Source organism: Euleptes europaea, chromosome 4 (genome assembly GCF_029931775.1).
Source record: "Euleptes europaea isolate rEulEur1 chromosome 4, rEulEur1.hap1, whole genome shotgun sequence".
Lineage (NCBI taxonomy): Eukaryota > Metazoa > Chordata > Lepidosauria > Squamata > Sphaerodactylidae > Euleptes > Euleptes europaea.
Window position 1 is genome coordinate 112,879,452 of NC_079315.1, and position 16,906 is coordinate 112,896,357.

At 45.6% G+C, this 16,906-nt stretch overlaps 1 protein-coding gene across 1 annotated transcript in view; it reads left to right on the forward strand.

Moving 5' to 3' along the window:
* Positions 1-16,906, forward strand: part of MYO5B (myosin VB) — a 336,132-nt gene that overhangs the window by 155,676 nt on the left and 163,550 nt on the right. The window contains exon 5 of the mRNA XM_056847832.1: positions 6,883-7,039. Within this exon, the coding sequence (XP_056703810.1) occupies positions 6,883-7,039 (157 nt within the window). The remainder of the gene's footprint in view (positions 1-6,882; positions 7,040-16,906) is intronic.

Here is a 16,906-nt window from a genome sequence, read left to right on the forward strand (position 1 = left end):
GGGCTTCTTTAGTTTCCAAAATAAGTTGTTGTTCCAAATTTTGTAACTCCCAGAGTATATAATTTGTTTGCTGTAGCTGTTTTTTCCTCCATGCAGTATTCTTCTGGATCATAAATCCTCTCAGTACAGCCTTAAAAGCATCCCATACTGTATTCAAACTAGTTTCACCATTCATATTAATCTCAAAGTAATCTTTAATGAGAGTGTGTAATTCTTTTCTTATGTTGTCTTCCCTTAAAAGTCTGTCATTTAATCTCCATTGGAATGCTTGTCTATTGTTCCATTCGAAAGAGACCGGGTTGGGGTCAGAAAAAGTTCTTGGTATTACTTGTACCTTTAGTAGTTGTGTAAAGATAGACTGATCTTTCGTGGCTTCTTCCTGTGTTTGTATTTTTTCCAGTTGTTTTTCATGGCTTTCGACTTTCCTCTTTACTTCTTTATGTTCTTCAGTCATTTTCTTGACAGAAGCATCCATTGTCTTCATGTCTGATTGCAATGAAGTAACTTGGGTCTTCACCTCCTTCTTTTGTCACAGTGTCCAGTTTTTCAGCTAGTCAACTGAGCCATCTGCTTTTCTTGCTGTTTAGACATCTGTTCCATTTGTTTAGCAAAAATGTCTGTTTGTTTAGCTAAAAGGTCTTGCATCTTTTTATCTGCTTTCTCCATTGTTGTATCTGTAGAAGGATCCTTAAATTTGGGTATTGCAGGATTTTGCAGTGATCCGGAACGATGACGTGGAGTAGACATATAATCTGGCAGTTGTCCTCCAACTGTAGGCAGGATCAAATCTGTTAGTCCTTAAGTATATTAGTTCCAATACAGCCTCCCAGCTAATTCGCCTTATTTACTTGAACTTTAGCCTCCAAATTAATAGGAAAAACAAGTTTTTAATATTGAGGTACCATAGAGTACAAGGTCGCTCTAGCTCGGCATCTTGGGCAGGAAGTAGGAAGTATCGTGGACCGTCTGTCGCTTCCTTTCTATGATCGGGAGAGGTAGGACAGTTTTACCCGTTACACAAGGAAACGCACGCCCGGTCCTACGATGTTGTCTCTTTGCCAGTCTTCTCTGCCCACTCCAAGTACAAGGTGCCTCTATCCTAGGTGACATGGCTGGAGAATCTTTACAGCGGGGGCCATTGAAGATAAAGGAGGGACTTCTTCAACTTCCTCCTTCTCTCTCAGTCGTCTCAGGATTTCATTGGAGGTTAGAATGTCAATTCAAAGTCTCAATTGTTTAGTCTATCTCTGGATGAAGTAGATAAGCTTCCTGCTGTTTATATCGGTTGTTTTTACAAAGTCCGATTTAATCATACGTTAGGGTGGGAGGCTTGGATTCCTTTGCTGTTTATTTCTTAAATCTCAGCTGTATTTTTATCAAAGAAAAACAGAGGGGTTCTTTTACACTTACTCAGATGTCGGATGGTGAGGCTTTCTTCCTTTAATGTAGTTGTATAGATGGTAATGGATAAGGGAGAGTGAAGCCTAAATCCAAAGAGACGTCTGCGGCGAAGTAGATCCCCTCAGCCGGCGGGACAGCATCTGAATCTCCGGGAGTCTTAAAAAAGCACTCTCGGAGACTTCAGGAGTCTACACCGCTCTTCTCGGCATCAGGAGAATTCCTGGCACCCGTTCCCCTGTTTAGGAATCGGGGGGCGCGTTTTGCACCCCCTTTAAAGACGTTTCTTGGTTCTCCACTGGGAGCTCCTGGGGAGACACAGCGCTTCGGTCAGCGTCCTTACCGGAGGTCCGTGCCCAATCCTGTTGTGATGCGATTCTTCGATCTCTCCTGAGATCAGCCCGGGTCAAATATTCCCCAAAGGCCAAAGCTTGGGAGAGGGGAGGCGTGACCAGATTGGGTAAATCATGGCTGCAAGAATGGAAAGGAAAATGTGCAAAAGACTGGAAGGGTGTGATGGGAATCTGTTGTTCTTTTCCAGTCCTGGATAATTCTGAGGTATACTGCCACTGTGTGTGGAGGTTCTATTGAGCTATCATGGCCAATACCCTTTAATAAATGTATCTGCTATGAATTTCTCTCCCAGCCATCTAAGCTAATGGCCGTCACCATACCTTTTGGTAGTGAATTGTACGAAGAAATACTTGCTTTTGCGTACTTGAATTTTCTACTTATCCGCTTTATAAAGGAATCCTGAGCTCTTGGAGCGAGGGGAGAAGGGGAATTACCTTTCTCATATTCCACCTTTAAAACCCCTGCGTACCCTACTGAGTTGTAGGATGCATTTTGTACTTCTGGTATATGGAATGCTACTCAAGAGCAATCTATCATCCAAAAGTGAAACCTTTTACTACCACCAGGAGACGGTGGGATGTCCACGCTCTGATTTGTGTTTGCCATTTTGGGCAAAATAATAGGATTTGGAATCTATGGAGCCCCTCTTCTTCCTACATAATTTAAGGGAGCCTTCCGGGAGGGGACCCTGCGGGTAGCTGATCTTTAAACTTCTTGCTTTTACTGTAAAAATGGTTTCATATGGTGTTTTGGCGAATAGGGTTTGCTTACATACAGCCTCTCAAAGCTGGAGTTCTTTTGTAATTTCTGAATCGTTAAGATCCTAGTTCTTAAGATGAGCTGTATTTTGCCTAGAGCAAAGAGATAAAGACCTGAAAATGTTGGCTCCTGTCAAAGGTTTAGGCAGTTTTCTGCGCCTCAGATTTAGCAAAGGCCTGGAAGCCTTTGCTAATGACTGCCTAGGATCTTTGTCCTGGGAGCATCCTATAGTTCAGGCTTTTAGGGCCTAATGAATATCTGGGAGGCAGCCCACAAGCAGGGGCAGCTCAGAATGGGCTGGGATTCTTTATGAGCCAAGCCAAAATGCAAAGGGATTTTTTTTTGGCTTTGTGTCATAAATCAGCTGAGCATTACCCAATTGGGAGGGGGGCTGTTTCCAAGCTCCCCCCCATCCCCAAAACTCAACAACATTGCTAATGTACGGAAGGCATTCTATTGTACTGCTGTTGCATTCTAAAACCTCAATATTCAAAAAGTAGTTGGCTAAGCCAGGGCCCCCTGCCTACGGTGCCCGTGGGCTATTGTATTTTGGTCACATTATGGTCACATTATGTCATAATAGTGGTTCTCAACCTTTTTTGCTCTGTTCCCCCCTTTCACCATAGTTCAGAATATAATTCCCCCCTTCCCAAAATAGTTGTAAACTTTATTGAATGTCGCAGATTGAATTAAAAACGAACTACAATTTTACAGATTGTACATAATCTACAGGACATCACACTTTGCTGAATAGTGTACCCAATTCCCCCCCTGGGGGGGGGAAGAATTCTCCCTTTGTTAATCCATGCATTAGGAGAAGAAGACTCACTGGAAAAGACAATAACACTAGGAAAAGTGGAAGGCAGCAGGAAAAGAGGAAGCCCTGACATGAGATGGAGTGACTCAATCCAGGAAGCCGCGACCCTCAATTTGCAAGACCTGAGCAAGGCTGTTAATGATAGGACATTTTAAAGGTCATTGATTCATAGGGTCGCCATAAATCGGAGGCAACCTAATGGCACATACATACGCACGCACACACACACACCTGGCATAATGATGCAATATTATATCAATATGCCAATTGGTGGTTTTAAAAACATCAAAACTTGAAGAAGTCCCCCTGATAAAGCTGCAGTAACAACAGGGAGAGCACAAAAAGGTGTTTGTTACTGCATTGTATGGACACTGTTTGGAACAGGTCTGGTTTTGCATTGAAATATGAATTTGGAGAGATGACTGAATGCATTGTGGGATGCTGGAGGTATTTTTAATGTCTGATTCACAGAAAATTTCCATTTAGTTCTAACTCAACAGAATGTCAAGCAGCAGGCTGTGCTGGGTTGTTGTGGACTGCAGACTATGAGTGACAGGGTTGTGATTCCCCATGATTCAAAGCAGCCGGATGACCACTTGTAGTTACGTTGGAAATTGTGTCTTGTCTGCCCTGTGATGCATATAGGGTTCATTAAAAAAAATCAACATGCATCTGATATTTATGAAAATTGATGGTGAATGATAGGTTTATTTCAACATTTTGGTGCTCAGAACATCAGGCTATCTTGCCTATCAAGCTGTGAGCAGACAACAGGTACCACAGGCATCTGAGTGTGTGAGATTATCTTGAATTATCTTGAATCTATTTATACCCTGCTTTCCTCCCTAGTGGGGATCCAGGGCAGATTACATCATTCTCCTCTCTTGCATTTTGTCCTCACAACAGCCCTGTGAAGTAGATTAGCCTGAGAGTGTGTGACTGGTCCAAGGTCACCCAGTGAGCTGCCGTGGCAGAGTGGGGACTCATGCCTGATTTCCCAGATCCTAGACCGACACTCTAACCACCACACTGTCTGTTAAATGGCTGGTCTGACACCCAGATTCACAGTAGGACTCAGTCCAGAATCCCATCAGCCAGAAACCAGGGGGATAAATCAAGGAATCCATTCAACGTGAATCTGGAATGAACAGTGAATCAGACTGAAGGGAAGATGACAGACTGGAAGAGAGGGAGACACAAGTCGGTTGTTGCTCTGTGGAGAAACAGGCTGAGACTCTGGAACAAAATGTCTCTTGCCCATGCAAGAAATGCTGAAACATAGATCCAAGAGTATTGTCACCGTGGAGATTTGCCTTTGCAGCCATCTTGGCATCCTCAGGTGGCCCCAAGTTAGCCCATTCCTGCTGTCCCTGTCCTTTAAACTGCCTGCTCATGGCTGGGCATTGCCAATTGTGGGTTGGGAACACATGAAGCTGCCATATACTGAATCAGACCCATGGTCCATCAAAGTCAGTCTTGTCTACTCAGACCAGCAGCGATTCTCCAGGGTCTCAGGCAGAGGTCTTTCACATCACCTACCTGCGTAGTCCCTTTAACTGGAGATGCTGGGATTGAACCTGGGACCTTCTGAATGTCAAGCGGATGCTCTACCTCTGAGCCACGGCCCCTCCCCAATACCTGGGGATTGGGGAGTACAGTCTAGGCAGGGGAAGGACCTCAGCAGGGTATAATACCATGGAGTCCACCCTCCAAAGCAGCCATGTTCTCCAGGGGAACGGATCCCTGGAGTCTGGACATCAGTGGTAATTCTGGGAGATCTCCAGGACCCTTCAGGTTGGCAACCAGAGGCTGCCTCTGCACTGTTCTTTTCCTCTGACTGTTTTAGTTCCCTTCTCTCACGATTATTTACATGGATAATTCCACCCAGTCAGGGGTCGCAACGTGAACGAGATGACATCATAAAGTGACATCGCAAATCACGTTTGCCGTGGGGAGAGAGAGGACCCTGTAAATCAGTGAACTTTTTGGGGAAGGAAAAAGTTGGTATGACATGGCAGAAGGCTTTGTAGCTTCACGTCAGCTCTGATGTTTGATGCCCGTAGTCCGTTCTCTGGAATTGAGCTTGTTCTGTTTGAAGAGGCTTTAAAAACCCTGCTTGAAGACTGATTTAAAGCCAGGGACGTGTGTACCCTGTGATAACAGAATCCTGATCTCTTTCTGTCTATTTGGGCTGTTCTTTTGGCCTCAGGGTTGGGAGAAAAAGAGGGGGGGGACTTCTAATAATGAATTATTATAATCATCATTATTATTAGACATAAACACAGCTCCATGAGTTGTATAAATCTCGCAGTTAAACATATTTCATTATGTCTTGCTTACTTTGTACGTATTTCGGCTAATCATGGGGAGGGGTTAGGACGTATTAAGGCAGCAAAACCTCAAATACACACCATACACATACCAGTCTATTCTCATACCTATTTTTTTATTATTAATTATTAATTTACTTCACTGTTACATTGACTTTAGGGTTAGAGTAATAGAAGCATAGAGTTGGAAGGGACCACCTGGAAGGCGAGGGGTTTGTAGTAACCTTCTTTCATTGGCCAGGACTACAGTTTTGTAGCCAAAATTTGGAATAACATTGCTGTTCATCCCTATTGGTTTTCCAAAAATGTGTTTAGTGTGGTTGGAATATGACAGAACTAAAACAGAGTGGCAAAGATGTATGTGCAAAAGTATGTGGCAGAATTACGTCATTTCAAGGTGTGTTTCTGCTGGCTTCTCTGAGAACTCTGTCATGCTCTGGGAAATTGTTTCTTGAGTACGAATGCATTGCAAATCAAGCTGGGTTTCTGTTTTTTTATGTGTGGGAGCTCTGAAAACAGAAGTGTTGGTGTTGTGACCCAATTATCCGTAGAGTCCAATGAAGACAATAGGGAGGAGGTTGGGTTAAAGAAACAGTTCTTAGAAAACAACAACATTGGGAAACAGCTACGCACAAATATCCTACTGCGTGTCTATGGTGAAAAGGCCATGGAAGCTTTAAATCAGGACTTGTTAAGCTGCTCAGTTTATCAGGACATTGGGAATAATTGGCTTTCCATCCCGCTTAGGAAAACTCAACACTCGCCTCTAATAAGGAAGATTGATTTTCTGGTCACTGGCAGAGACTACACTGTTATCTGTAATGTCTCGGCATTTTCTCATTTGGCTGAGTAGATCAGAGCAACAACAACAAAAAATTAAACCCATGCCGTCGGTGTAAAGATGGTATTCCATAATGGTTGTAAATGAGAAATTCATTTTTATTATAGTTTTAGTGGTTTAAAGTGCAGCATTGGATTTGGCTGGCGGCCAAAACATCACTAAATCAAACCTGGAAACAAGTGGACACGGGAGGTTCTCGAGATGCTGAATACCAGTTCTGCAGTTAACCCCAGTTGAAGGAGGATACCCATTGCAAAAGCATCAAGGCAGGCAGTATAAATTAGTAAAACAAACGAACCGTTAAAGTGGGCAAGGGGAACAAAAAAAAGAGAGAGGAATGTTAAGAGATTCATTTAACATCTGCTTCGTTCTCCATTGTGCAGGGATGAGAAGAACCAGTCCATTATTGTTAGTGGGGAATCCGGTGCCGGGAAAACGGTGTCTGCCAAATATGCCATGCGCTTCTTTGCATCTGTCGGAGGCTCCTCCAGTGAAACCAATATAGAAGAAAAGGTCTTGGCGTCCAGCCCAATCATGGAGGTAAGGATGAAGTCTCACTGGGACATAAATTCTTCTACTTTGGGGCAGTCGAAGTGGGGAAGGAGTGTGTTTCAGTGAAAAGCGGGACTTCTTGGGCCGTTTGACTACAGCGCAAGACATTTTTGTTTGCCGTCAAGTTACAGCTGACCACTGGCGGGGTTTTCAAGGCAAGAGACATTCAGAGGTGGTTTGCTATTGCCTGCCTCCGCCTCACGGCCCTGGCATTCCTTGGAGGTCTCCCCTCCAAATACTCAGCAGGGTCAGGGCTGAGAGTGTGTGCCTGGCCCAATTAATCATCATTAATCCTAATGGTCAATGGTTGGGAGCATGTCAGTTAAACACAAGAGGCCACTTTCTGGCCTAGAAACAATGTAGGAACAGTGCTATGCTGAATAGGGATTAATAATATCATTAGCAAAGTTTGACACTTTCCTAAATCCAAACATGTAAGAATCTCAGAGCTCAAGATCATAATGTGTAGTTGCTAATGGCATGAGTGGGGATTCGATCCTGGGTTTCCCAGGTCCTAGGCCGACACGTTAGCCGGTATGCCATGCTGGCTCCCAGCGCAAGACATACAGAAATGAAAAAGGCCAATCCACTCTGCTGTATTCGGGAAGAGGAGGGGAGAGAGGGAATGACAAACTAGAGTGGGAGTTGGTCCAGTACAATTGAAGCAGCTCATTCTCCGCCACCCCTCAGGGTCCAGGTTTGAGTCCAGTAGCACCTTAAAGACTAACAAGATTTCCAGGGTATAAGCTTTTGAGAGCCAAAGCTCCCTTCAACAGACATCTTTAACTCTTGAAAGCTTATACCTGGGAAATCTTGTTGGTCTTTAAGAAGAAGAGTTTTTATATGCCGCCTTTCTCTGCCAGTTAAGGAAGAATCAAACCGGCTTACAATCACCTTCCCCTCCCCACAACAGACACCCTGTGAGGTAGGTGGGGCTAAGAGAGTGTGACTAGCCCAAGGTCACCCAGCTGGCTTCATGTGTAGGAGTGGGGAAACAAATCCGGTTCACCAGATTAACGTCCACCACTCCAAATCACTGCTGTTAACCACTATATCACGCTGGCTACTGGAGTCGAATCTTGCTCTTCCACTGCCGACCAACACTGCCATCCGCCTGAAACTATCATCAGTGTCCAGAATCCCTTCCTAAATGTTTGGGTTCTGCCCCAGGTTTCCATTTATCTGTGGCAAGCCCCACCACAGAGGTGCATCATCTCGGGATTGTCACTGGCTGTGCACTTCTCACAGCTAGGTTTTTTTTGCAGCACATAGAATCATAAAGTTGGAAGGGACCCCCAGGGTCATCTAGTCCAACCCCCTGCACAATGCAGGAAATTCACAACTATCTCCCACACACACACACACAGTGACCCTTACTCCACACCCAGAAGATGGCAAAAAAACAAAACAAAAACCTCCAGGATCCCTGGCCAATCTGGCCTGGAGGAAACTTGCTTCCTGACTCCAAAGTGTCGATCGACACTACTCTGGGCATGCAAGAAAGGGCCACGAGAGCCAAACACTGACGCAACCCTTCCTGCCTTCCCTCTCACGATCTGCCTAAGTTCATAGAATCAGCATTGCTGACAGATGGCCATCTAGCCTCTGCTTAAAAACCTCCAGGGAAGGTGAGCTCACCACTTCCCAAGGAAGCCTGTCCCACTGAGGAACCGCTCTAACTGCTAGAAAGTTCTTCCTAATGTTTAGCCGGAAACTCTTTTGTGGGTGTGCCTCTTGTGTATTTCCTGTTTTGCTCTGTGATTTGTTCTTTGGATCACCCTATTCCATTTTGGGAGCATTGCTTTGAAGCTGAAAAAATTGGTCAGTCATATACTTTTGTTGGGAGAAGTTACATCATGATGTCGCCTTAGCTTTTCCGAGTGGTAGGATCGTCACTTTCCAGTGCGTCTGGAGAGTGGTTTGATTGTCCTCGCTGTCTTCCAAGTGACGCAGAGGAAAGGATGATTGACTGAATTTATGGCAAATATTGTCAGCACAACAAACGAGGCCGCCGTCAGTCCAGGAGAGCTGCCAAAACCACATAATTATTTACCAGGAGGTGAAGTCCTTTCCCTGCTAAGGCAGCAAATGGTCCCTGATATTCCAAGGAACAAAGTTAAGGTGGTACAAAGGACGCATGCACATAGAACAAGGCCTGGATGTTCTGTTCATGGTACAGCGTTACAACGTGCTCCCTTCCTTGTCTGTGGTACTCTGCTGACCTGTTTTTTTGAGAAGTAGTGGCAATTCCAAGCTACGAACTTCACAGAGCAGTTTACAGAACTTATTAAGAGGTTAGGGGCCATGTCTCAGTGGAAGAGCCTCTGCTTGGCATGCGGAAGGTCCCAGGTTCAATCCCCGGCATCTCTAGTTAAAGGGACTAGGCAAGCAGGTGATGTGAAAGACCCCTGCCTGAGACCCTGGAGAGCCGCTGCCGGTCTGAGTTGACAATACTGACTTTGATGGACCGAGGGTCTGATTCAGTAGAAGGCAGCTTCATGTGTTCACGTGAAGTGTATTCTGTGCAAGTGTGGACAGTCTATTTGTAGCAGTAGTGAATTTATTTGTATGTGGCCATAGGCCTTCACAAAACACCATCCACAAAGTAGCACATTGTAAAAAAACATGTGCAGGAAAATAAAATCTGAAAGAGTTAACATTAATATAAACCACCAAATACAACTTCATTTGTGGAATTCTGCTCTAGAGCTATCTACCTTCGCCCTTATTTTCCTTGCTGCCAGAGCAAACAATGAGGTTCTAAAAGATAGATACTCATTGGAGTCAGACAACAAGAATATGATTTTCTCCTTTTCAGAGTGGAGGTTTGTACCCGCAAGTAGCCCTGAACTGACCCTAGAAGCTAAAATGACTAAACTGAGGCCATCGTATTTTGGTCACATTATGAGAAGACAAGAGTCACTAGAAAAGACAGTCATGCTAGGAAAAGTGGAAAGCAGCAGGAAAAGAGGAAGACCCAACAAGAGATGGATGGATTCAATAAAGGAAGCCACAGCCCTCAGTTTGTAAGACCTGAGCAAGGCTGTCAAAGATAGGACATTTTGGAGGACATTGATTCATAGGGTCGCCATGAGTCGGAAGCGACTTGACGGCACTTAACACACACACACAGTAGCCCTTCAAGAAACTTAACCCTGGGCTGCACATAAAGTGGACAGTAAAGTAAATAATCAGAAGGAGGTTGAGACTGGGAAGGGCAGCCATGAAGCAGCTAGAAAATATTTTGAAGTGTAAGGATGTGTCACTGGCCACCAAGACTAGATTAATTCATGCCATCGTATTCCCTATTACTATGTATGGGTGTGAAAGCTGGACAGTGAAGAAAGCTGATAGGAAGAAAATAGATTCCTTTGAAATGTGGTGTTGGAGGAGAGGGTTACGGATTCCGTGGACTGCCAAAAAAACAAATCAGTGGGTTCTAGATCAAATCAAGCCTGAACTGACCCTAGAAGCTAAAATGACTAAACTGAGGCTATCGTATTTTGGTCACGCCATGAGACGACAAGAGTCACTGGAAAAGACAGTCATGCTAAGAAAAGTTGAGGGCAGCAGGAAAAGAGGAAGACCCAACAAGAGATGGATTGACTCAATAAAGGAAGCCACAGCCTTCAATTTGCAAGATCTGAGCAAGGCTGTCAAAGATAGGACATTTTGGAGGATTTTCATTCAAAGGGTCGCCATGAGTCGGAAGCGACGGCACTTAACACACACACAAAGTAAATATTGGGGTAAATCCTCCCTCACACGGGTATTGCAGATACACAAGTGTTGATCCTTGGGGATTTGTTTGTACCGCCCAGCTAAAACAGCCGTTGGCATCATTTCATAGCGTAGAGCAGAGAACGCTGCTCTAAGGTTATAATTTGAAATCCTAATTAGATATCAGGCTCTAAGGTGGTCACTTTTAAATAATTTAAACCACGGGGCAGACTGTGCTTTCTGAATTAATGTCATGTCAAACAGGGCATCGTGCCTAAAGACCTAGTTTCTTAGTTTCGTGTTAGCTCCTGAGGGTGGACAGTCTAATTATTTTATTTAATTCATTTATACCCTGCCGTTCTCCCCAGCGGGGAACCAGGGCAGCTAACCTCCTTCTCCTCTCCTCCATTTTATCCCCGCAACAACCCTGTGGGGTAGGTTAGACCCAAGGTCACCCAGCAAGCTTCCCTGGCACAAGTGGGGACAGTTGCCAAGATGTATCGCAGGGCATAGGTCGTCATTTTTGTAATGACAAGTTTTATTTTTTTAAAAAAAGCTTCTAGACCTCATGGCTGATTTTGATGTGGGTGACCATCCATAGTGCAGTCTCTGGAAGAGGGTGTGAGAGTCAGAGGCCCTCAGTGGTGTTAAGAAGAAGAAGAGTAGTTGGTTTTTATATTCCTACTTTCTCTACCACTTAAGGAAGAATCAAACCGGCTTACAATCATCTTCCCCTCCCCACAACAGACACCCTGTGAGGTAGGTGGGGCTGAGAGAGCTCGAAGACAGCTGTGACTAGCCCAAGGTCACCCAGCTGGCTTCGTGTGTAGGAGGGGGGGATCTAGTTCACCAGATTAGCTTCCACCACTCATGTGGAAGGGTGGGGAATCAAACCCAGTTCTCCAGAGTCTACCACTCCAAACCACAGCTCTTAACCACTATACCACGCTAGCTCTCAAGTACTCTCCAGACGACACCTTTCCGCACCTCCCTGTGAAGCAAGAAGTGATACTGGTAATTCCTCTGGGTCAGTATGCTCTTGATTTGGGAGCTGTTCCTGTTGGCAGCAGAGGATAGGACTCTTGATAATGGGTTTAAATTATGGACGGGAAGGTAAAAGCTGGATATTAGGAAACATTTTTTTTAACAGTAAGAGTTGTTCGACAGTGGAATCGGCTACCTGGGGAGGTGGTGAGCTCCCCCTCACTGGCGGTCTTCAAGCAGAGGCTGGACAAGCACTTGGCAGGGATGCTCAGTCTAGGCTGACCCTCCATTGAGTAGGGGGTTGGACTAGATGGCCTGTGTGACCCCTTCCACCTCTGTGGTTCTATGACTTTGTGGCGCTCCTTCTTCTGTGTCAGTTTCTTCCCAGGTAACTTCCAGTGTCAGAAACAGATTGTCACTGCTTATATAGTTCCCAGCTTCATTTGGTCCCAGAGAACCAGTTCTTCAGGTCTTTCGAATGCAGCTTGGAGCTGCTTGCCTGCTGCCTTCGGTTTTGTGACTTGATCCTTGCGTAGGGTTGCCAGCTCCAAGTCAGTACATTCCTGGAGATTTGGGGTGGAGCCTGGGGATGGCAGGATTTGAAGAGGGGAAGGACCTCGCCTGGGCATAACACCATAGAGTCCACTCTCCAGAGCAGCCATTTTCTCCAGGAGAACTGCTCTCTGTCGTCTGGAGAGCAGTTGTAATTCCAGGAGATCTCCAGCCCTCACCTGAAGGTTGGCAACTGTAGCCTTGCAGTCATTCTTTTGCAAATATAACTTTGCATCAGCGTGGTTCCACTTGGTTTCAGTGAAGCTTTCCAGTCTCTGCACCAGTAACAGGCTTTTGATGTCGAGACTGCATTAGTGTTGTCCCTGAACAGAATCGATACGCCTTTCTGATGATGGTCTTTTGTCCTTTAGATTTCTCTGCCTTTCTGAGTTACGGTTTTCAGATGTCATCGAGTTCATTTTTAGTAAAGCGTCTGCTCTCCTTTCCTTTCTGCAATTGGTGTCCTGGAGAAAGTTCACCTGGTTTTTTGGCATAAGAAAGCCCTGCCAATTGCAGTCACGCTTTCTGTTGCAGAACGCTTCCCTGAATTCTGCAGGGGCAGCATGTTTGGAGAGGGAAAGCCACCGAAGGATGCTGGTGTGAACTCAGCTCAGGGGTCACCTGCAGATGGGGGAACCCTATTGGTCACATTGGATGAAGAATTCAAGGGGAGCGACTGGATGGGGAAGAGGCGAGGCGTAGTGTAGAGCTGGGGAAAATGCAAACCAGGGATGCACTCCAGAAGACCCTGACAGGGTGCGGCGGTTCTGGGGTGGGTTCTTTGCTTGTGCTGTGTGTGGGACCACCATGTTTCTATTGATTGGGCCCCATGTGCTGTCTCTATCATTGGAGCTGGGGTTGTGGCTAATGAGGGTATGCAAGTCCCTCCCTCCCTCCCTCCCTCCTTCCTTCCTTCCTTCCTTCCTTCCTTCCTTCCTTCCTTCCTTCCTTCCTTCCTTCCTTCCTTCCTTCCTTCCTTCTTTTCTTTTCTTTTCTTTTTTATTTCTTTTCTTTCTTTCTTATTTCTTTTCTTTCTTTCTTATTTCCTTCCTTCCTTCCTTCCTTCCTTCCTTCCTTCCTTCCTTCCTTCCTTCCTTCCTTCCTTCCTTCCTTCCTTCCTTCCTTCCTTCCTTCCTTCCTTCCTTCCTTTTTTCTTGTCTTTCTTGTCTTTCTTGTCTTTCTTTCTTTCTTTCTTTCTTTCTTTCTTTCTTTTTCTTTCTTTACTTACTTACTTACTTACTTACTTACTTACTTATTTGTGTTCCTGCTTTGTCACAGGGACACAGAGCATAAGTTGATAACAGTCCATGCAAGGAGGCAGCTAATAAGTGCAGTGTAGGTCGATATGATCAATATGAAGAGACATCTAATGAGCGATATACTAGTAGTGCTAGGATTACTAAAATGTGAATAAGTGCAGTGTATTAGGCATGATACAGAATGTGGATATAATCAACAGAAAATAATGAAGCAGCAGGGTAATAAGTGCAGCAGACTGATAATCTTATATTCTAGTAGCGGTCAGCCAAATTTTGGTTACTTAAATCCGGTGACTGGAGCTGTGAATGGGTAACACAGATCTTTTCACAAACCTGAACAGGAAACACCTCAATTCAGCCAGTTCTTATCTTTGTTCCTTAAGATTTTAAAAATTGATTAAGGCTTGGCTCCCTTCTCCTGTCCACTAAGCCTTGTTCTCAGACAGAGGCTCCTCCCTTAAAGACGGGAGGCTTATAGGACCCAGTCCTTCAATGGTGGTCTTTGGGGAGGGGCTGTGGCTTAGTGGTAGAGCTGGTCCTAGGTCCCAGGTTCAATTGCTGAGATCTCCAGATAAAAGGATCAGGTGGTAGGTAATGTCAAGGACCTCTGCCTGAGACCCTGGAGATCCTCTCCCAGTCTGAGTAGACAGTACTAACCTTGATGGACCCCAAGGATCTGATTCAGTATAAAGCAGCTTCATGTGTTCCTCTTAAGGAGAGCCAGCGTGGTGTAGTGGTTAAGAGCAGTGGTTTGGAGAAGTGGACTCTAGTCTGGAGAACCGGGTTTGATTCCCCACTCCTCCACATGAGCAGCAGACGCTAATCTGGAGAACCGGGTTGGTTTCCCCACTTCTACACATGAAGCCAGCTGGGTGACCTTGGACTAGTCACAGCTCTCTCCGAACTCTCTCAGCCCCACCCACCTCACAGGGTGTCCGTTGTGGGGAGGGGAAGGGAAGGTGATTGTAAGCCGGTTTGATTCTTCCTTAAGTAGTAGAGAAAGCCGGCATATACAAACCAACTCTTCATCTTCATCTGCATCTTCTTCATCGTCATCATCATCATGGTGTTTATCTGCCCTTCGGCTTCTTCCCTTTCCCACTTCTGAATGCTGTTTGTCACGTCTCTTATGTTTTATGGCTGTGTTTCCCAACTATTAGTCTGTGGCGACCACATAATCTTCCTCCACTCCCCGTTCTGTTAACTCAGCCAATCCAATCCAAATGACAGTAATTGAGGTTCCGTTGTATAAAGCTGTTACTCCTGCGAGATTGCTTTTCAATGACAGATATATATTTTTTTAATTTAAGAGAGCATCATTGAGGGGACAGAATTAGCAAACCCACATACCGTAACTCAGACGTGAGGTGGTGAATCCTTCCCCAAGGAACCCTCAAGGGGAATTCAGTGATCTGAGAAGTGTCTGTTGCTTTGCTAACTGTTTTACTTACCTTGCTTTGCTAACTGTTTTACTTACCTTTACTTACCTTTACTTACCTTGGTTCATCTTAGCTCTGGTTGAAAAGAGGGTTCCACTTTGTGGCAGTTTGCAAGTTGGTGGGTCGTTTTCCTCATGTTTGCCATCACTTGGCTTCACTTGGCCTTACCACTCTCCAATACTGTCGGCTACCATTTTGTCTACGGCGTGACAGACATCTCTGATCAAACTCACGTGGTTGCCACAGACAATCCAGTTGGTCTTTAAGGTAGCAGACGACATAAACGCCAGAGAAAGCCAGTGTAGGCCCCAAGTGTAAATCTCTACTTTGCCATGGAAGCTTGCTGGTTGACCATGGGACAATCAGACTCTCTCAGCCTAACCTACCTCGCAGGGTTCTTGGGAGGATAAAAATGGAGGAAAGGGTAACAATGTGAGCCGCTTTGGGTCCCCATGGGGGAGAAAGGCAGGGTATACATGGAGTTAAGAAAACAGGAGTCCAGCGGGACTATAACAACTAACACAATTTATTGCAGTGTAAGCTTTTCTGTGTCGGCGCTCACTTCATCAGATGCAGTGGAGTGCAAATCCATCAGGCCAGTTTACACTCCTGTGTATCTGTTCCATTTCCAGGGAGGTTTTTTTTTTTTTTTTAATCTAGTGTTTTCCATGCAGTTCTATTAAATGGGTCATGATGAAGTAAGATATTAATTTTGGATTTTTGATAACCTGTCTGCTCCCAGGATAATGTTTAGGTGCTGTGCTAGTGCAGCTTGGCCTGCTTGCCCGGGCTGTCTGCTGTGCTCTGATCTGCTGGGACTTTGTGGTCCAGATTTGCGTAGACTGATCTGGATGGACATCCTTTGGGTAGCATTATATAGCTGCACGGCGCTTTCCCTTTGGGAAGCAATGCTGTAGATCTTTTATGCATGAAGGTGAGTTGGGGTAACCGCTAAGCCTCTGATCTGTTCTCTTGTCGCGGCTGTAAGGTCTCCGTGCCTCGTATGCCAGGGCAAAGGGAACAGAATTAGCATCTCTTTCTGTCGGAGGTGTGTGGGGCTTCTTGCCCGATTTGTAAACACACCTGTCCCCCTGTGTGTCCGCGGCCATGAATTGTCTTGCTGTCAGAAGGCATTAAAGTCTTACAGCTCTACTCTGCAGGCCGGCTTTCGGTAGAATGTGCACAGCAAGGGGGGGCATCTGCTGATGGTGCGGTGGCCAGAGCATTGGACTGGGTGCAGCGAAACCACGTTCATGCTCAGCCGTGAAGCTCAGAGAGAAATGGAAACATAGAGCTGGAAGGTACCCCAATGGTCATCTAGTCCAGCCCCCTGCACAACGCAGGAAATTCACAACTACCTCCCCCCCCCATTCCCCCAGTGAGCCCTGCTCTGTGCCCAAAGGAAGGCAAAAAAAACCCCTCCAGGATCCCGGGCCAATCTGACCTGGAGGAAAATTCCTTCCTGACCCCAAAGTGGCAACGGTCGTTACCCTGGGCGAGTAAGGAAGGGCCATGGGAGCAGAGCACCGGCTCATCCCTTCCTGCTCTCCCTCTCATGATCTGCCTGAGTTCACAAACAGCAAACACATAAAGGGATCTTCCTGGTCTAACATATTGCAGACGCGGTAGAGCATCCGCTTGGCATGCAGAAGGTCCCAGGTTCAGTCCCCGGCATCTCCAGTTAAAGGGACTAGGCAAGTAGGTGATGGGAAAGACCTCTGCCTGAGACCCTGGAGAACCGCTGCCGGTCTGAGTAGACAATACTGGCTTTGATGGACCAAGGGTCTGATGCAGTATAAGGCAGCTTCAGGTGTTCATGGCCGCTTTTGCAGTTGGACACTACGGCATGTGTTCTTTTTATGGTTCCTTTTATTTATTTATTTTTGTCACTTTCACTGGGG